Source organism: Carassius auratus, unplaced genomic scaffold, assembly GCF_003368295.1.
Source record: "Carassius auratus strain Wakin unplaced genomic scaffold, ASM336829v1 scaf_tig00216545, whole genome shotgun sequence".
In the NCBI taxonomy this organism is placed as follows: domain Eukaryota; kingdom Metazoa; phylum Chordata; class Actinopteri; order Cypriniformes; family Cyprinidae; genus Carassius; species Carassius auratus.
The window spans coordinates 448,107-470,000 of NW_020528624.1; the positions used below are offsets into that span (position 1 = coordinate 448,107).

The 21,894-nt window shown below is 37.9% G+C and overlaps 1 protein-coding gene across 2 annotated transcripts in view; it reads right to left on the minus strand.

The window, feature by feature from the left end:
• Positions 1–573: 573 nt before the first annotated feature.
• LOC113098371 (gap junction delta-2 protein-like) overlaps positions 574–21,894 on the minus strand; it is a 29,263-nt gene continuing 7,942 nt past the window's right edge. Inside the window, exons 2-3 of one of the 2 annotated variants that reach the window (XM_026263408.1) lie at positions 6,022–6,845; positions 574–5,455 (exon numbers count right to left, since the gene is read on the minus strand). In XM_026263408.1, coding sequence (XP_026119193.1) covers positions 5,409–5,455; positions 6,022–6,845 — 871 coding nt within the window. In that variant the 3' untranslated portion in view covers positions 574–5,408. Of the gene's footprint in view, positions 6,846–21,894 lie in introns of both variants that reach the window. The other variant, XM_026263409.1, reaches the window with a different exon arrangement.

Sequence of the window (21,894 nt, forward strand, 5' to 3'; positions counted from 1 at the left end):
TTACCCACTCTCTTGCTGTTATACTCTTCCCATTGTGAGGAACTTTATTACATAAATATCAAATAACACTCAAACAACCAAACATGCTCTGCATAGCCTAGTCAGTTTATCTGGTAAATTGAAGAGTACATTAGTTCATGTCAGTTTTTCTTAACTGCTGGTAGCGGGCTTCTGTGGACTAACATGCTTGACCTCTGAAATTTAAAGTACATTTTGAATAACACTAGAAGGCAACTGTAGACATCATCTTAACCACCATGGAATCTCATAGGTGTTTGATTTGGTAAATTCTATATAAACTATGCCACACAAATAACAATATAAAAGAGTGATTTGAGCTAATGGTACAATAGTCTATTGAGCAAACAAATAGTAAACACAGATAATGGGTAAAACGGTCGATTGCCTGTAAATAAACCAGTTTAAACTGGTTTTCTCATCATTTAAGCCTGATCAAACCAGTGCTCAGCTATGAACATGATGAGATTCAGTCTGCTTAAAATTTTCATCAAACAAATCTGAATCCGAAAATTATATCTGAAGATACACACACTAAAGGAATAAATAGTTGAGTTCATTCAAGGTGTTTAATTAAGTCATTGTACACAATCCAACAACCACAAAGTACAAAAGAAAACCTTTAAATGAGGTCAGTTACAAAATAGAAGTCTGTGTCCCAAACAACAGATTTCTTTAAAGAAATTAAAAAGTACGAATCATTCATTTGGATAATTTTTTTTAAAGACTATGAAAGACATCAGAACAGGGCTAAGAGATACAGTGGCATTTGTGGACTTAACAATTGATGTACAGCTGTCAGTAAAATCTGTATAGCTATTACTTTTGCATTTTTGCAGCACCTGTTTGATATTTCATAAACATAGCATTTTTCACATTGAGAAGTTGAAAGTTGAAAGTTGAACTCTGCAATGACCATCATATCCCCACAAAAATAAGACAAAATAAAAATGAAAAAAGAAAATCTGATATAAAAGAAGATTATAAGGAGATATATATCATATTCTGTGCATACAATCTAGCCCATTTTATTTAGATAAAGTAATCAGACAGTTGATTTAATGGTGGATTAAAGGGTTGCCCTCATAAATATATATAATCTCTGAAGGACATGGCTGTAACATTCAGGTAGCATCGTTACCCTTTACCGTATGGCATAGCATGTGACCTGGATGTATTAATGCAAGTCAAACACCTCCTAAATGTGCTTTTCAGATTCTTGTAATAATTTAAGATCTGTTGACAATTCGTAATGTTTTTTCTAAATGAGCAACAGAACCAAGGGTATGGAGTTTAACAAAGAGTCAATTATATATATATACATAAAACTCACTTTAATATGTTTCATATGGCTAATTGTGATTTACTGTAAAGTTTCTGCAGTTCTTCTGTAACTATGTTTCCCTGGCTAGCAGAATGGGTACTCTCTGTATAAACATTGGCTTTTAAGATTGGTACCTTGGTGCACAGGTCCTGAATTACAGCGGCATGCGTTGGTGTGATTTGTTCTGTGATGGTGCAGGTAAGAGGGATGAATGACTCGTCTGCCCTTTTGCCTTTGTCAAGTGCTAATCCAGTGTTTATATGGTCGTGTAAGTAGCTGGGAGTGATTAGGCTCTTCTTATTCCTGAATCCTGAGATTAGCATGGCTTGTGCGGCGGGTGTCAAACACCCCTGGCAGCACACGTGGAGTTGTAATTGGTTAAAGTTCCATCCCAGACCAGTTTTATAATTCTGTTTAATAAAGAGAAAGGAAAAGTGAGCCTTAAGGTTGGCTTCTTCTGGGCAGTTTGGAAATACAGCAGTGCTTATTAAGCAAAGGACAACGGATTAAAACAGAATCCTCTCATTTAACTGTCCTTGCTGAAATGAGGGATTGATCATGAGCCAGAGCTTTAGAGGAAAACCTGATTTGGCAATTGAAAAGTGTGGTTGGGACAGGGGCTCTTGTGACTGATTTCTGGCAGACACTCAGAGAGCATTCTGGGACATGTGATGATCATTCAGAATGGATTAATGTGAGATTAGAATGATTATTTTCCCTGAGCTAACAGGGAATGAACTTGACTCTGTTCTTTTCATTACTTAATATGCATATGTGTTTAAAAAAAAAATGGCACTGCCAAGAAAGACATATTAGACTGATGTTTGAGCTATATTCAGATTTTTTTCACTATCCTGAAATGATGTCTGTAAAAGATCCACTGTTATCAGATAATGTACGATTTATCAGTAGTTTTTGTTTTACAATTCTATAAAACATGGCTATAGTTTCTACTAGCTTTCGCAAAGATACTGTGCACTGAATAATAATTGTAGAAACAATGAGGTCATTAAAAAAAAATAATAATAAAATCTGTCAACTGCGACATGCAGGTTGCTTACACATCAATTATATCTTTAAAAAAAATTGTAGGTGAAATTTTCTACAAAATTGTCTGGCAAGGACTACAGGATGTGTGTAATAATAAATATGCTTTCCTCATGTCAAAAGTTTGTGCTTAAAATCAAGTCTTGCTTATGGTTGTAGCAAGATAGTCTGCATAATAATACCTGCTTTAGTCTTTTAATTTAGTTTTGGCCAATGAATGGATGTCATTTTTACAATTTTACACCGTTTTCTAATCTAATCATGCCATTTACTTGTACCTGATTTTCTGTCTCATAAAATAGAGTGAATTAAAATAACAAAAACATGCTTTTTATACCAGTTACACAAGCTTTACAGTATTTGATCAACCCCGAAACCCAATTAGTTATGAAGTTGCATATAACAAAATTTTGGCAAGTAAAGCAACATTTTTACTTCAAATCCTAATTCTGGTCTTTAATTCAATTCCCCCTGCGCTATCCCTAACATTACAGCACTGTAAAAAAAAAAAAAGAGTAGCACACATAAACATAACTCACAAGATAGAATAAATAATAAGAAGATAAAAATTCTGACATTGTTCTTTTTTGTCTAGTATTCAAACTCTGATATAGGTTTTATAAAAATAGACTGAGGAGAAGAGTGGATTAATGCAAGCACTCTGAAGAAGTTCTCACTTGGGGAAGCAATCTTCAAAATCTCTGAACTGCACTTGACAATATCATTCTTGTAAAAGATGCCCTTCAATGCAGCATTGTTACAGAGGTTATGATTTTGGCAGAGCTACTATTTTACTGCAGAATAAAAGAACCGTAATTATCTTACACAGGAGAGGAACGATGTAAGAAAAGAGACAGATGTAGAATATACTTGGTCCCGAGAACAGGGCTGCATTTCCTTTTTACCCCACAAAATAATGGCTATAGTTCCTTATAATTTACTTGATAACAGGCCCTGATATTTAAATCTTCAGAGTATAAAATACAATTTTGATGTCAGGTAAGACTGTAAAAAAAAAAAAAAAAAAAAAAAATCTTAAATAGGATTTTTGATATCTGAAACCTCTTATAACTTAATTTTAATTTTCCTCATAACCAAGTTGGAGAACCAATGTCTATTTTTTATATTGCATTGGCATTTTGTCTTGTTTTAATCAAACCCCATTCAATTAGTTCTGCACTAAAAAAAAAAAGATGTTTAATCAAATGATGTTTAAAGTGTGTACATAGGGCCCAAAATGAACTTTTCACCATGCTGGCCAATGGCAGGTGGAACTTAGTATATGTACCAGCCATGAAACTGTATTTGCATTTAAATTAAAAATAGCAGTAGTAGTTTGTATGTCTTTAAATTGCATCACTTAGTTCAAGGTAAGTTATTGCAGTCGTGTTGCAGTTCCTTATAAACTGGCAAGTAGCTTTTTTTTATGTACTTGTCAATCACATTTGCTGCTTGATGAGTGTTAATGTTGTACACTGGGTCTAAATTTAATCATAGAAATCCTTGTTCTCATTTTGGATCAAGTACAGGAAAGTCCAGAAGTTTTTACGGATCATTTACAAGCTGTTTACTTTTGCAGTAAAACAAATATGACATGCATTGGACGCCTCACAAATGAGGCCAATTTTATACCTCTGATTCAATTTAGATGTAAACGACAATCTCCATCCTCACACTGACTTCTGGCCTGAATCAGAATTGTTTCTAAACTGCACTTCATATCAAACTAAACATAAAGACAAACTTTCCTGTGAAAGACTTTTTTTTCTGCAAGAAATGCCTAAGTCAGGACACTTGTGTTGGTATTAATGGGCCTCTGCAGTTTCCTCTCTTTCTCTCTGTATCTTCTCTGACAGTGTTTCTGTCTCTGTGGTATGTCATCGAGCTGGTCTGTGTTAGTTGCACTGTGTTCTGTCTACACTGGGTTGTTTTTAGTGCATGTGCAGAGTGGAGTCAGGGTGGTGTAGGCACCAGTACTTACTTTAGTGAGTTTAAACTAGGGATAAAATTGGCTGAATGACAACTCAAATGTTTTTTGTTTTTTTTGGTTTGTGTTTTTTTTTTTGTCTGTGTGTGTGTGTTCGTTAGAGACAACACCCTGCTTTTAACCCACATTGTGTAAACAAAGGCACACAGGGGATCACGGCTACATACATGCTGTGTAAGTACTTATCATTGATCTGGACCAATTCAAAATGCTCACTTTCCATCCACTAATGTCCTTCCCAGAGTGAGTTTCTCCTTTTATCCACTCCTCCCAACCCACAAAGTGCAATGCATACATATATTTTTCTAAGATTATTATGTTCTTAATAGTAAAGGCATGCTGATAAAAACACATGATGAGAAGAAAAAGCTAGTAAAAACCCTATAAATCTATCCTTTTTCCAAATAACGCACTGGAAATAAATTTTCATCTAAAAAAGTCATTTTACAGAAAAAGCTTTGTAAACATGCCTTCGAAAGATACCTTTATGCAAAGTTTTGGATAATTGATTCAACTGATAGAAACATGGATGCATGAAAACATTTCTTCAATCTTTTTTACGTCCCCATCAAGCATCTATCATAACAACAACATCATCTTTGTTAATCACATTCACCAGAAAAAAAACATGCTGGTTCCCTATGTTTGAGTGTTTTTTTTTTTTTGTTTTTTTTTTTTTTTTTTGCTGGTGCGCATGGCTATTCTTCTTCACCAGTTAAACCAGCAATAATCAGCATAAACCTTGGACCAGCATGGGAATTATTTTCAGCAGGGTTTACTCCCTTTCCCAATAAATATATATATAATATAACATTGGAATAATCTTTTAACTATGTTTAAAATAATATTCTGAAATCATTTAAGTTGATGGCACCAACTTTTGCACGGAACAAAAGTAAAATCTTAAAACGAACAAAAAAGAATCTGCAATCTGTAAATTCTTTCAACTTTGGTCACATACATACATATTAACACATCCATGCACCATAAGAGCGATGAATACTTGACTGGAACACATAACAGTGGGTGTTTTCATGGAAGGGCACACTTTGCGCAGAGGTAATAATCATCCCCTAGTCCTGTAAGACAACGAGAGAGAGTACAAAAAAGATTCTAATGTTTGTTCAATCAAATGTCAAAGTGAAGGTGCCACTGCTTCTAACAATGTTTATATCCCATGTTTATAATGTTTATTTTTTTGGAACCATCTCAGTGACAATGGTTGAGGAAAGTGGGAGGTTATTGTCATGCTACGCTCTCCTGCTATCCTTCCTAGTCTTTTCTCAAGATGTCAGAGTGAGAAAAGTGGGAAAAAAAGACCCAGATACTTTTATTTCCATAATATTCTATATTAGAAGTACATCACCTCATCAAATCATTCCTTACGCTCGTACCCTTCCAATGATCCTTGTGTTCGAGACTTTCCAAAAATTCCTCTTCTATTCCTTATCTTCTAGAAGCCTATCATTGTGCAAACTTCCATAAAGAGGCAGGGAGTGGCTTGTGGGAAAGAGGTGTGGCTAAGTGAAGCCCCTCACCCTTTGACATTATAAACATTTGCACAAGTACCATAACCGCCACTCTCACCTCCACTCATTGTGATGCCATATTTAGGTGAATGGAGATCAGACATAAGCAGACTCACTGGACTGGGTCCTGCCCAGGTTTGGCAGTTGTGACAGGTGGGCCATGTCCTTTTTGCGGATCTCACAGATGGACTTCCTGCGGGCTTGCACACCTCGAATGGCAGCCTTGATTTTCCTCCAGCCGAGGTGGTTGAGCTCGGCAAGGTTGAACACGACACAGATACCACTCACTGCAAACATGAAGACTAGGAAGACCGTCTTTTCAGTGGGCCGTGACACATAGCATTCCACCTCCTTCAGGCAGGGGTAGCGGTCACACTCAAAGATGCCAGGGACACTAAAGCCATATAGAAAATACTGCCCTGCCAAGAAGCCTATCTCCAGTGCATTGCGGAATACGACCTGGATTATGTAAAAGCGAGAGATGCCCTCTTGTCGTCGTACCTTGGAGCTCTTGCCATGCACGAGGCCTCTCGGAGCATTTGGGATCTCCTTTACCTCTAAGCAGTCAGGTTCATCCTTTCCGCCACCACTGTCAGAATGCTGCACCAAAATTCCATTAATGTTGCGTATTTTTCGGGTTCCCTCATGACTGTAGTCCTTCTCTATCATTGGGTAGAGGAAGGAGTAGCGACGGTCACGCTGTTTGGCCGACTGGTGTACTGAGTAGGTGATGAAGCACAGACTGGGTGTGCAAACGAGGATGATCTGGAAGACCCAGTATCGGATGTGAGAGATGGGGAAGGCCTTGTCGTAGCAGGCCTGGTTGCACCCAGGTTGGAGGGTGTTGCAGATAAACATGGTCTGCTCGTCCTCATACACTGTTTCACCTACGATGGCCACAATCAGGATACGGAATATCACCACAACCGTCAGTAAAATCCTGGTGGAAAGAAATAGAGGGAATATTTGATATTGGATATAAACGTGGTTATATATATATATATATATATATATATATATATATATATATATATATATATATATATATATATATATATATATATATATATATATATATATATCTCCTCAGTTTTTTTCCATTGACGTAATTTGTCCCTTATTTAGGCTACCAGCAAATTAGCATTGTAGATGTTTGCATTTGCTATTCAAATGTGTGTTTTTCACTTTCAAAACCAACTTTCCCATTTAATTAAGAAATCTAAATTTTAAACAGTTTAGCTTTCTCAGGTGCTAATTATAGCTTGTTCTGTGCCATCCTGTGAACTCTGCTGACATGGTAACCGGTATCACTGGTACAGTAACATCTGTCGATGCTAGTCTCTATACTGCTCATTAATTGGTAGCGTGGTGGCAGTCAAACCTGTTTTCTTCTATTCCCCATAGAAACAGTTTAGATATTAAACCTTAGTTGTCACTGCTGTTAGGGCTATTTCGGTACTAGTGTTTGACTGAGAGAGAGAGAGAGAGAGATTAAGAAAGAGAGATGGATAAAGAGAGATGTTACATATGTCTGTTACATATGTCTGTTACATATGACTGAAGGGAGGAGTAAAACAGATTTAATTTGGGCATAAGTGGATTTGGATTAAACTCTACATTTTAGGTGTTTGGCTCTGTAAGACAGATCTTTTATAAAGAGTATTCACAAATGTTCTTCTAGGTTCTGTAATTGTGCACATGTGGATGGTGGGTATGGCATGTATTTTCTTAATGTCAGTCCCCATCCAATTCAACCAAATTTCAAAGGCTTGAAAGTTTAGGTACACACTGTACCAAATTCCAATATGGGTTTCAAATCTGTTGGACTGACATATCAACTCTCTCTTTCTGCAAGTAATGAAATCAGATTTATTATTCAAAGAGCATAGTCAATATCCAGTGTGTTATTTTGTTACCATAGCAATGACTATGGTAATATGGCAAAAACATAACCCCCATAAGAGATAAGTGAGACATTTTGACATCTTGCCACTGTGCTGAACTCATGAGGCGCATCAGACAACATAAGCATCCGACATATGTTTTACCAGATATTTCATTTCCTCACCCAGAAATGTAGTCACTTTTACGATCTCATTAATTTTTAAATCAGAGTCAGCACTTGAGCATGCCAGACATCCCAGACCTCAGCAGACACTAACAGTCAGAAATACTTCAACTCTTATGCAAAAGTGTTCAAGTACATGAACAGTATTTAACTACATCCAGAAGATGTAGTCTACATCTGTGTTCTAATTCTGATAGGAGGTGCATTTCTTTATTTAGAAATTAAACTGTAAAGAATACTCCGTCTGTAATAGTAATTAAGGTTTTAAATGTTTGAGTGATTTAAAGTTGAAAATGGCGTTTTTCCATTTAAATGATGAGGTGCTTTCTAGCTCTGTAGAAGGTTTCACATCAGGTAAGTGAATTATGTGATTTGGAGCCTTCACTTATTATGGATTAATGGATTGCGTTCTTGTTCCAGCTGTGAGATCAAACAGGCAGCTTTAATCTGCATCCAATCAGCCAGTGCTTTTGCTTTTCTGAGCCAAGCCTGATTCTGTGGCTGGACAGAAATTTGGACAGAGGCAAAATTGTATAGAATTCAAAATCAAGTCTGTAGTATTTTTCAGGTGTGTGATTATCAAAAGTTAAAAAGCCTGAGTCATTTATCATACTGAAAATAATATGAAATTAAAAAAGAAAATCCAGAAGTAACAAGACTTGGAAAGATACTGTATATTATTAAAATGTTTATTGCATTAACTGTACAGCACATTTTTTTAGGCTAAATAAATTTGCCAAATTGCAATAAACCATTGACAAACCATTGACAAAAAATATGCACAAAGGTTAAAAGACTATATATTCATAAACAAGAACTCAAGCTATAGAGTTAGCCTAGCTATTTCGAAAAAGTTTGAGATGCTAAAGCAGGGGTCACCAAACCCTGAAGGACCGGTGTCTATAGGGTTTAGCTCCAACCCTAATCAAACACACACGAACAGCTAATCAAGGTCTTATTAGGTATATTAGAAACAGATACCGTCTTACTATTAGGAGATGAGAGGGTCTGTATCACTTACTACTGGAGAAAGCACAATGGTCAACTTGGATCACGTGTGTCTTTATAACCAATCACATTACAGCCTAACATCATGTAGTAATTAACTAAGATTATGTGTTTATATATATATATATATATATATATATATATATATATATATATATATATATATATATATATATATATATATATATATATATATATATATGAACACCCTTTTATATTTCATTTAAAAACATGATTATGTTTTATACTAAACTTTACTTTTGTTAAATAACTAATAATTCAATCAGTAACATCATCTGTAAGTTACCCTACATAATTGTACTAGTTAGTGATATAAGAAACGTTTATGTGAATTTTATTTAAATATATATAGGATTTTCAGAAAGTTTGAGTCACGAAAAACAGAATTAATATAGATATAATAGATATAAAAGGACTAATCTACTGATAACAACACAACACTATTTATAATATATGATAATACTATGTATTAATTCTTTATATTTAGATTAAATTTTTCCCCCTGTATTAAACCCTGATTTTTAAACACTGAAAACAAAATGACACAATTCTTTAAAATGATGGATGCTAAAGGGAAAACGGGTTTCAAATGAACATCACTTTATGCCAGCTATGCCCCATTGCAGGTTTTCCTAACATTTCATCACATGGACATGAAATCCAAACGCACCAAAGATTAAACTTATTTCTGTTGGTGACTTTGAGAAGGTGTGTAATAAGAATGTATTCCTTGTCTTATGCTTTTGCAACTCATTGCAAACACTGTGCAATTCGTAGGAGTGTGTTGTGTTTGTGTGGTTAACAGCATACTGTAGGCAGCGAGATTGATCAAAAGAGTCCATGGAATGCTGAGAAAAAGGAAAAACTGTGCAGGGAATTGCACATGTACACACACACACACACACACACACACAGCACTGACAAATAATATGAGATTTCCATGAATAAAAAAATTGCCAATGTGATAAAAATTTCATCAGAGGATGAATTATATAATAGCTTCCATGCACAAACCCCACAACCTTTAATCTGTACTAGAGCCAATAGAGGGATTCTTGCATTACGAGTTCTTTAATGCCAGCTTTAGATTATGCATTCCCCAACCCCCACCTACTCCTTATTCTTCCCCCACACATTTTCTCTCTCTGTCTCTTTTCATCTGTGGTGTTATTCCTGTTCTCTGTCTCTCATTAGTTTCCTATCAATGCAAAAGTACATTTAGGGTTATTTTGATCACAAATAATAAAAATAATCATCATAATCATTAACATAATAATAATGTGTTCGATTTATTAGATTTTCACACAATATACTTACAGTTTTTATAAATATTAATAAAACATACACACTCACCTAAATGATTATTAGGAACACCTGTTCAATTTCTCATTAATGCAATTATCTAATCAACCAATCACATGGCAGTTGATTCAATGCATTTAGGGGTGTGGTCCTGGTCAATACAATCTCCTGGACTCCAAACTGAATGTCAGAATGGGAAAGAAAGGTGATTTAAGCAATTTTGAGCGCGGCATTGTTGGTGCCAGACGGGCCGGTCTGAGTATTTCACAATCTGCTCAGTTACTGGGATTTTCACTGGCAACCATTTCTAGGGTTTACAAAGAATGGTGTGAAAAAGGGAAAAACATCCAGTATGTGTCAGTCCTGTGGGCGAAAATGCCTTGTTGATGCTAGAGGTCAGAGGAGAATGGACCGACTGATTCAAGCTGATAGAAGAGCAACTTTGACCTAATTAACCACTCGTTACAACCAAGGTATGCAGCAAAGCATTTGTGAAGCCACAACACGCACAACCTTGAGGCGGATGGGCTACAACAGCAGAAGACCCCACCGGGTACCACTCATCTCCACTACAAATAGAAAAAAGAGGCTACAATTTGCACGAGCTCACCAAAATTAGACAGTTGAAGACTGGAAAAATGTCGATTGAAGTGAAGTCTCGATTACTGTTGAGACATTCAGATGGTAGTCAGAATTTGGCGTAAACGGAATGAGAACATGGATCCATCATGCCTTGTTACCACTAGGCTGGCTGGTGGTGGTGGTGTAATAGTGTGGGGGATGTTTTCTTGGCAATTCTTAGGCCCCTTAGTGCCAATTGGGCATTGTTTAAATGCCACGGCCTACCTGAGCACTGTTTCTGACCATGTCCATCTCTTTATGACCACCATGTGCCCATCCTCTGATGGCTACTTCCAGCAGGATAATGCACCATGTCACAAAGCTCGAATCATTCCAAACTGGTTTCTTGAATCTGACAATGAGTTCACTGTACTAAAATAGCCCCCACAGTCACCAGATCTCAACCCAATAGAGCATCTTTGGGATGCACTGGAACGGGAGCTTCGTGCCCTGGATGTCCATCCCACAAATCTCCATCAACTGCAAGATGCTATCCTATCAATATGGGCCAACATCTCTAAAGAATGCTTTCAGCACCTTGTTGAATCAATGCCACGTAGAATTAAGGCAGTTCTGAAGGCAAAAGGGGGTCAAACACAGTATTAGTATGGTGTTCCTTATAATCCTTTAGGTAAGGATTTGATCCAGAATGCAGCAGCAAGGGTTGTTTTCAATGAGCCAAAAAAAGCTCACGTTACTCCTCTCTTCATCAGGTTACACTGGCTACCAGTAGCCGCTCGCATCAAATTCAAGGTACTGATGCTTGTCTACAAGACGACCACTGGTTCTGCAAGTGAACGACGCCTTGTGGTGCCATCCCAAAGAAGTTCAAAATCACTCTCACGGACCCTTTCCTGGACTTTGCCCACCTGGTGGAATGACCTCCCAATCTCAATTTGTACAGCTGATTCTTTACTCATTTTCAAGAAACATCTAAAGACTCATCTTTTTCGACAGCACTTAACCAACCAATATTAGCAGTTTTCCTTTTCGTCTTTCCATTTATTAAAAACAAACTGGCTATGCGTTCTATACTAGACTAACTGAGACTTCCCATGACACTTGTATACTGTTGTTGTTCTCTTGTTGACCTGACTGCTTCTATTGTTCTCATTTGTAAGTCGCTTTGGATAAAAGCGTCTGCTAAATGATTAAATGTAAATGCAAATGTAAGGGTATAAGCTATAAAAATAGAATTTTCACTTATGATGAAACAAAAAACATTTTGTTAGTCAATATTTATTTGATTTACTCACTACAAAGAAAGACAACTTTGAAAGACCTTCATGTTTATTGTTATCTCACAAAAATACCAGAAATGTTCATAAGACCCACAATCATTTTAGCAGTCAGCAAAGATAGCCAGTATGTTCTGCACATCTGGCGTCAAGCGGAAATATCATTTAAACAAAAATCTTTCTTTCTTTCTATCTATCTTTCTTTCTTTCTTTCTTTCTTTCTTTCTTTCTTTCTCTCTCTCTCTCTCTCTCTCTCTCTCTCTCTCTCTCTCTCTCTCTCTTTCTTTCTTTCTTTCTGTGGGGAGTGTCATTTTAGAAAAATGTAACACTGGAAACCATGTTTATTGATTAGACCTATATAAAAATGCACTTTAAATAAATGAAAGTTGTTTAATTTTACATACAAGAGAGCTTACATTAAAGACCACATTAAATCCAAAATAAGGGGTCATGCATATATCTGTGACCAAATCATTCACATTGTGGGGAAATCTTTTCTCCTCATGTGACTTTCCAGATTGGGTGGATTTCTACCGAGATGACTGGATTTCACCTGTGAAAATTCATTGAACATTTTCTGCAATATAATTTTATAGAATTATATAATAATAGTAACACACTACAGTGTAAAATTTGGATACATTATCAACATGTGAATACAATGAGCCTTATTCCTGTGACTAATGTTTCTGATTAATACACTGAAAGCACTGCTGAATCAATATATGTGGGGAAAAAGGCATGGCAGATATCAAGTGTCTTTCCCACTATAGCCTTTAATGCCACTGACTGTGAGTGTGTTTTAGTAGTAAGGAGGTGTTCAGAAGGCGCTCGGTCTATGATGAAGAGAGAACCCCCCGTCAACGGTACCCACAGCATCACTCTGCCTCCCTCTGCCTGTTACCACGGCAACAACAAAGGGCAGAAAGCTGGAGTGAGAGTAATTTTCGCTCAGTTATGTGATAAGAACCTGCTATATTGAGAAGTCGCAGTCTATTCAGATTCTATTTTGGCTCTAGCAGTGTGCTATTTCACTGCCTCTGATAGCAGCAATTATACGAGCATGCTGATGACTGAAGGAAACATACAGGAGCTAAGAGTAACACAGAAACAGGATGTTTTGACATGCATTCTTCCTAGTTCAACAAACCATAATTCAGTATCACACAGTTCTTTCTGTTCATACTGCTTTAGAAATAAGGATAGGAGATTGAAAATTGAGAAGATAAAGGAAAGAACCATCTCTTCTTTTGGTGTATGAATCCTTGAAATCTAATAGTTTGTGTTCCGGTTCTAGCTTGTGGCATTTTCAGCCAAGCTGTGGACTGTGAAGTGTGAATTTCTTTTATTTATTTTCTTTTGTTTTCACCCATAGCTTACCATTGCTTAAATTACTGCACTAATTAATTGCATTAATTATTTAATATACCATTTTGATTTTCCATCTTGCTCCCACTTCTTTGAGGCCATAATAATATAATTCATATACAAATGTCTATATGCATAATGTATGAGCATATAACTGCATTTTATACATGGATGAGAGGGTTGGGAAATATTTTTTCAGTACAAATCAAATCACTACTTGTTTACTTAACTTTAACCAGTAATATATTGCAAATATGACATCAGAATCAGAATCAGAATGAGCTTTATTGCCAGGTATGTTTACACATACGAGGAATTTGTTTTCGTGACAGATGCTCTGCAGTACAACAGAATGACAGCGACAGAACATAAAACACATAATAAAAGAATAAAAAATACAAATAAGTAGATAGTGAATGACAATATACAAATTGACAATTGTAGGCAGGTATATTACAAAATGCAGTTATGTATGTACATGTATATTATGTGCAAAATGTAAGTGTATACTAAGTATGTGTGTTAGATAAACAAGTGTATGTGTATATAAATATAAATAGTGTAGTGTGTTCGCAGTTATTATCAGCTGTTCATTAGATGAATTGCCTGAGGGAAGAAACTGGTCCTGTCTCTGGTCGTTCTAGTGCTCAGTGCTCTGTAGCGTCGACCAGATGGCAACAGTTCAAAGAGGGAGTGTGCTGGATGTGAGGGGTCCAAAATGATTTTTACAGCCCTTTTTCAGAAATGGATTGGATTTGCTACATGTGCAAATTAAATCTATATATCAAGATAACGTTTAAGACCTAAATGCCTAAATGCCAAACAATATTAACAGTAAAATGGTACTGTTTTATCTTAGAACTAGAAGTGTAGCATTTAAATTTTTTTTTTTTTATTACATTATTTTTCAAACAGTGATTTGCATTGGCAAAAGTACCAATAGTTTGAGCCTATCTGACTTATGGCCAGAGTTAAGCTGAAGAATGTTGTCATTTGTGGATGTGACACTGCGACCTGAAGGCTGAAAGCCATCTCAGAACGTTTACTAACATGGTCCAATCAGCTGGAAACGTAACACTAAATATAAGTATTCAGACCCCTTTACATTTTTCACTCTTTGTTATATTAAAGCCATTTGCTAAATTCATTTAAGTTATTTTGTTTCCTCATTAATGTACACACAGCACCGCATATTGACAGAAAAACACAGAATTGTTGACATTTTTGCACATTTATAAAAAAAAGAAAAACTGAAATATCACATGGTCCTAAATATTTAGATCTAGGGACCAATAGAAGTTTCTGATTTGATGACATTAGACATCTAGCTGGACTGTGTACACTCAACAGATCAGAAAGGTATGAAGGTGCCAGACCATTTAAAATCTTAAAAAAGCTAAATTTTAAACTCTATTTTAAAATGGACTGGCAGCCAGTGCAAAGAGAGTAGGTGTCACATACCTGGTCTCATTTAGTGTGTCTTTGCCCCTGTGACCCAGTTTCTGTCTTCCGTGTTTGGTTTGATTAGTTCCCAGGTGTGTCTATTCTATTCCTCATGTGTTCCATGTCCCTGTTAATTTAGTGATTCCATCCACCTGTGTTTCCCCATTATCTTTTGTACATAAGCCCTGTCCTTTCAGTTCTGTGTTGTCGGGTCTACTAACTCACTCACTTACGTGTGTCTATCGCTGTGCTCCATGAGTTGAATATATTAAAAGCCTTATTCCGTTTATCCTCGGCTCTGTGTTTCTTCCGGCAGCGTAAACCATGACAGAAGACCCGACCAGAAAAAGAAAGTAGAAAACTGCGTGTTTTTCCCTCCGTTTTGTTTTTGTTTTTTCACAGTCTTTTTGTTTCGTAGTGTTGATGGATCCCCTCTCTAGCCCCGGATTCCTCCTCCTCATGCTGGAGCAGGAAGGACGTTCTCTCGAGGACCACACCAGACGGTTTCTTCTGTTAGCTAATGCCACCAGCTACCCGGACGACGCGCTCTGTGCCTTCTACAATGCCAGCCTGAACTCCAAGTGCAGAGCGTTGTCGCCCGAAGATGGTCCTCGGGAGGATTTCGCCGCATTCGTGGAGTGGACTCTGGCGAGAAATGGCTCACCTTTCACCGTCTGCCCGATAGAGGATCTCGCCAGTCCCATTCCCGACCCAGAGACCAGCCAGCCACCATCCCGCCACACGGAGCCAGAGCCCACCGCAGCCGCAGAGCCCGAGCCATTCACCGACAGGGGGCCGGATCTCGAGAGCGCGACTGACCAGGTGTGTGAGCCGGCAACACCGTGCGTCGTGGGAGTCCTCGTGGAGATCGAGGGCGTGGAGGAAAGCCCTGCCCACACTCCTGCGACTGAGGGTGAGCTGTATGCAGTCTCTGAAGGTCATATGGAGCAAGTTCTGGATCTGATGGACTGGTCTATGGAGGTAATCCCTAATATTCCTGTTTCTCCGCTGGTTCCGTCCAGCCCTGACTCCCCTGTGTACCCTCTCAGTCTCCCACTCCTACCTCCTCCAGTCATTTCCTCTGCTCCATTTCCGCTGGTTCCATCCAGACATGAATTTTCTGTTTCTCCGCTGGTTCCACCCAGCCCTGAGTTTCCTGTGTCTCCGCTGGTTCCGCCCAGCCCTGAATCTTCTGTGTCTCCGCTGGTTCCGCCCAGCCCTGAATCTTCTGTGTCTCCGCTGGTTCCGCCCAGCCCTGAACCTTCTGTGTCTCCTGTATTCCCTCCCAGCCTCCCTCTCCCACCTCCTCCCAAACCTGCTGGTCCCTCTGCTCCACTTTCTCTGGTTCCGTCCAGCCCTGATCCTCCTGTCCTTCCTCCCATCCTTCCTCTCTGTCCTCCTCCTAGACCAGCCAGTTCCTCGCCATCCCTGCTGGTGCCAGTCAGTCCCGCAGCTCACCCTCAGTCCGCGCCATCGGGGCGCGATGGTTCGCCACTGGACTGCCAGTCTCCAGCTCTGCCTTGGCACGTTAATGCCCTGTCTCCGCCTCCAGCCTCCGAGCCCTGGACTCCTCCTCGGTCCTTCGACCCAGCGGCTCCGCCTTGGCTCTTAGCTCCCTCGTCTCCACCGTGGCCTGTCATCCCACCTGCTCCACCGGGCTCCCTCGTCCCTCCGGCTCCACCTTGGTCAGTCGTCGACCTGGCTGGTCTCTGGTGGACCATCTGGCTCCTCCTGCTCCTGTCTCCTCCCTGGCTCCTCCCTCCGTCGTCTCCTCCCTGGCTCCTCCTTCCGTGGTCCCCTTCTGCTGGCCCCCTCCTGGGAGTCTGTCCTCCACTGGTACCTCCTCCCAAGTTCCCACCCACGCCTCCCTCGGTTGTTTCTATGGTGCGAGGACGCACCTACCGGGAGGGGGGAGTACTGTCACATACCTGGTCTCATTTAGTGTGTCTTTGCCCCTGTGACCCAGTTTCTGTCTTCCGTGTTTGGTTTAATTAGTTCCCAGGTGTGTCTATTCTATTCCTCATGTGTTCCATGTCCTTGTTAATTTAGTGATTCCATCCACCTGTGTTTCCCCATTATCTTTTGTACATAAGCCCTGTCCTTTCAGTTCTGTGTTGTCGGGTCTTCTAACTCACTCACTTACGTGTGTCTATCGCTGTGCTCCATGAGCTGAATATATTAAAAGCCTTATTCCGTTTATCCTCGGCTCCGTGTTTCTTCCGGCAGCGTAAACCGTGACAGTAGGACAGGAGTAATATGTTCGTTTTTGCGAGTGTCAGTCATAAGATTGGCAGCAGCATTTTGTACTGTTTGTAGGCAATTCATGCATGATTGGTTAATACCAATATACATTTAATTGCAGTAGTCTAGACGAGAAGAGATAAAAGCATGTACTGTATAGCTTTTTCGAACTCAGGACAAGTAAAAAAAAAACCTTCACCTTAGCAAGGAGGCTGAAAGAAACTTAATTTAACTACTGCATTTACTTGCTTATAAAAAGTCAAAGCGGAATCAAACACAACACCTACATTTTTTACACAGGGCTTGACATACTTGCTGTATGTTGCCAGATACAGGCTAAAGAACCAAACACAATTGCATCAGTCTTACTCTTAGTCTTACATCAAGGCCTTAATATCAGACAGGCGAGCAATTAAAGCACTCAAACTCTGGATGTCAATAACTATACATAATTTTAGGCATGAATAAAGCAGTATTTTACTGGTACTATCAATTTGCCTTTATCTTCCTGTGCTGTGACAGACTTATGTCACAATCACTAGCTTTCTCACATTATATCCTGTCAAAATATTCTTAAGAAATGTCATTAAAATGATCTAAATGCCAAGTGATTATATGCATTTCAATTTAACATGATACATCAAATTAACTCTATGTTTTGAGAAAAAAAAAAAAAAGATGTTAAAATCTTTTGTAGCTAAAGAATCAGGAACCTGCTGCATTGCTATATTATTGTGTAAAAATACATATAAAAAGAAAATTGGATAACACTTTAAGGATCATTTCTCACTATTAACAAGCATTCATTTTACTTGCATATTGGCTGTTTATTAATACTTAATGAAGCACTTGTTAATTCCTTATTTTGCATTACCTAAACTTAACAACTACCTTACTAACTATAATATAAGTAGCGAATTAGGAGTTTATTAAAGCAAACTTTGTAGTTAATAGTTAATAGTGAGAAATTAAGGAATGCAGTTTTTGCACAAAGCCTTGCTAATTCTCACACCCTGTTTTTAATCAATTCTGCGAACAATCATTCTGTGTAATTTAATTCATATGATGCTGTAATGAAAAATGTCTCAAGATACTGCATCCATCCCTACCTCAGTACACTGCATCGCTCTACCGAGAATCTCCAAAATCGCATTAAAACATGACATTTCAATATGAGACTGAACTGTTGGATACCAAAGTACCAGGGTATCATCACAGTATTTTTATGAGACTTCCTACCACAAACCTAGCAAAGACCCACATGCCCTAGAGAAACAGAGGATGGCTAGTCTCCATATCTCTCCTCTCTCAGCAGAAGGACAGAGGAGAAAGAGAGGAAGGTCTCTACGCAAGGTTTTGTGCCAGAACAACCATCCGTTTGCCCGCACTGACTTCCAGAATTCTGCATGACACACATGCACACATACGGCCACACGTCAGCAACAGGAAGTGAGTGTTCCAGGTCAATTTGGGTCAATTTTTATTTTGTACTCAAAAAGATTTGTGTTAACTTAACAGAGCAATCACATAAAGCTTTTACAGGTCTTTCATATGCATTTAGGTAAAGAGGAGGTGGCTCTTTAAGAGTACATTTGGCGCTTATGTATGTACGTTGCATAAAACAGATTCTGCCAAGGTTTGTAAGGTTTTTCCTCTCTCAACCTGTATTGTTTAAATTCTGCTGGTTTGAAAAAATGCCGTCCCTTAGGATTACACTATTATGCTTATGCATGCTTGGTTTGTGTGTCACTGAGTGGAATTATGCAGGCTTTACGCACATCTTACACACTCATCTCTCAATGTGAAGTCGCTGTGGCTGTGCTGCAAGATGTGGGATATTTGTATATGATATCTCTCTGACTTCCGACTGAATGACTAAAAGCATTCCCCTGCCCATTGCTTGGATGATGTGCAAGGAAACAATATAAGAAAAAGCTACTGTCAGCTTTGCAGACATGTTAATAATTATTTTATCAACTAATTGAGAGGTGGAAATGTTATGCTTATCTGATGTGTACAACTCATTGGTGTATTTTATTTGCTTAAAAGGAGTATCCCCTTGGGTAAGCCATATACATCAACCTTTCAGCACACCTTTAAGTGGGATTCTGCTCTTTCTGTCCAAATTTCTGAGTGGAATGAAACACACAGTATAAATGGACTGCAATTAACAAATTAATTTTAAAATTTTACATTTTCAAATTTACAGTCAGAATGAAATTATACTCTGTGACTTTTGTTACATTAGATTTTGAACAGAAAGTCAAGGACATGACCTGGCTATGCTAAAGGGTCGAAAAAAAGTAACACTTGGCACCTTAAAAAAAAAAAAAAGCTCATAAAAATTATAAATATTGCATAGTATCATAAAAGCCCTCAAATTCTAAATAATAATTACAAATATTATTGAACTATAATAATATAAAATAATAAATAATAAAATATAATATATAAGTATTTTTGCTTCTTGACCCCATTAATGTCTTCTTTTTCAATTTGAAGAGTAACATTTTATTTTGATAGTCCACTTTAAACATTCTACTAATTATAAGTAACTTTGTAACTACATGTCAGTTACCAGTCATTAGATTATTAGTAGACTGCTTGCATAATATCTGCTAACACTTTATTTCGATGATGCCCTAACATACAGTATATTCTAATGACGGTTGCACTTTATTTTACAGTATGTGTACTTACATGTACTTATAGTTTACTTACAGTGTATTTATCTAAGAACGTTCTGGTAATACAAGGTAACTACATGGGGTAGGGTTAGGTTTAGGGGTAGCTTCAGAGTTATTACCTAGTTATTACATAGTTATTGTAATTACTATAATATGTACATAGTATGTACATTGGGAACAAACTGTAAAATAAAGTGTTACCCTAATGACTATAAGTAACTTTGCATGTACATCAACTTATTCTTATCCCTAACCCTAACCTAACAGTGTACTAATGCTCTGATGAGAGTTAGGTTACATGTAGTCTTAAAGTTATGTATAGCTAGGAGAATGTTTAAAGTGTACTATTCAAATAAAGTGTAAATATATAATATACTCTTTCTGTAAGTCATTTTATTTGATCTGCTTCTGTTTTTATTTAAGTAGAAAAATCTCAATGAAGTAGAAAGCAGCCTGATGGGTGCATGGGATTGTTGCTATGGAGAACTATTTATGCTAACCAGTGTGTGTGTGCATACTTGTTAAATCACATATAGTGCGAATGGAGGCTGATATTCCCCTGAAAAAATGCTTGTCTCTCTAATATGATGTGTTAATAAATGACATACTGTTGGTACAGGAGCCTCTGTTGGTGTGTGTGCATATGTCTTTGTGTAGTAAATGATAAATGTGTTTGTGATCAAATATTGTTTTTCATTTTGTGTGTAAACAGCTGCATGAAGATTTTGCTTGTGGTTATGTACAGTCAATGTGTGCATATGTATAATGGACAGTTTTTTTGTAAAGTATGTTTCTATTACAGTTTTTCCAGAGCAGTTTAGCCTCAGTCTTGAGGGACCTACTCGAGATGTACACACAATTGTTTTGTGGTACATTGGTTCTGACAACCATCATGTGTCACTCTTGTCCTCACAGGACCTACTTTCCCTTCTGTTTTCATCTTCCATGTGCAGCTTGAGGTTTGATGTGGTTCAGAGAGATAAGACACTGATTTATGCTTTATTTGTTCAGGAGTAGCAATTAGATGTCATCCTAGATCCTACAATTCTCAGTGGTAAGCTGCCACACACTTCAACTCCAAAATCAGTTTGTTTGTAACATTATATTGTTACATTATATTACATTATTATAATTATATTAACATAATATTATGACTTTTCCTACTTAGTTCCTAAACTCTGGAATAACCTACCTAACATTGTTCGGGAGGCAGACACACTCTGTCAGTTTAAATCGTGATTTAAGACCCATCTCTTTAACCTGGCTTACACATAACACACTAACACATTTCTAATATTCAAATCTGTTTAAAGGATTTTTAGGCTGCATTAATTAAGAAAACCGGAACCGGGAACACTTCCCTTAACACCCAATGTACTTGCTACATCATTAGAAGAATGGCATCTACGTTAATATTAGTCTGTTTTCTCTTATTCCGAGGTCAGTGAAGTCACCCGGATCCAGTACGTATCCAGACCAGATGGTGGATCAACACCCAGAAAGGACCTCTACAGCCCTGAAAGACAGCGGAGACCAGGACAACTAGATGAGCCCCAGAGACAGATACACAGTCAAGACCTTGTCTCCTAGACGGCCACCGAAACAAGACCACAGGAAACTGATCAATCTGATTTTGCTGCAGCCTGGAATTGAACTTCTGGTTTCATCTGGTCAGAGGAGAACTGACCCCCCGACTGAACCTGGTTTCTCCCAAGGTTTTTTCTCCATTCTGTCACAGATGGAGTTTTGGTTCCTTGCTGCTGTCGCCTCTGGCTTGCTTAGTTGGGGAAACTCATTTACCAGCAATTTTGTTGACTTGATTGCACAGCTACTGTTTAAACTGAACTGAGCTGGATGATGAATTCAAAGATGAACTGCCTTTTTGCGTTATTGACACTATTTTCCATTTAATGCTGTTCAGTTGCTTTGTTACAATCTATATTGTTAAAAGCGCTCTCTCTCTCTCTCTCTCTCTCTCTCTCTCTATATATA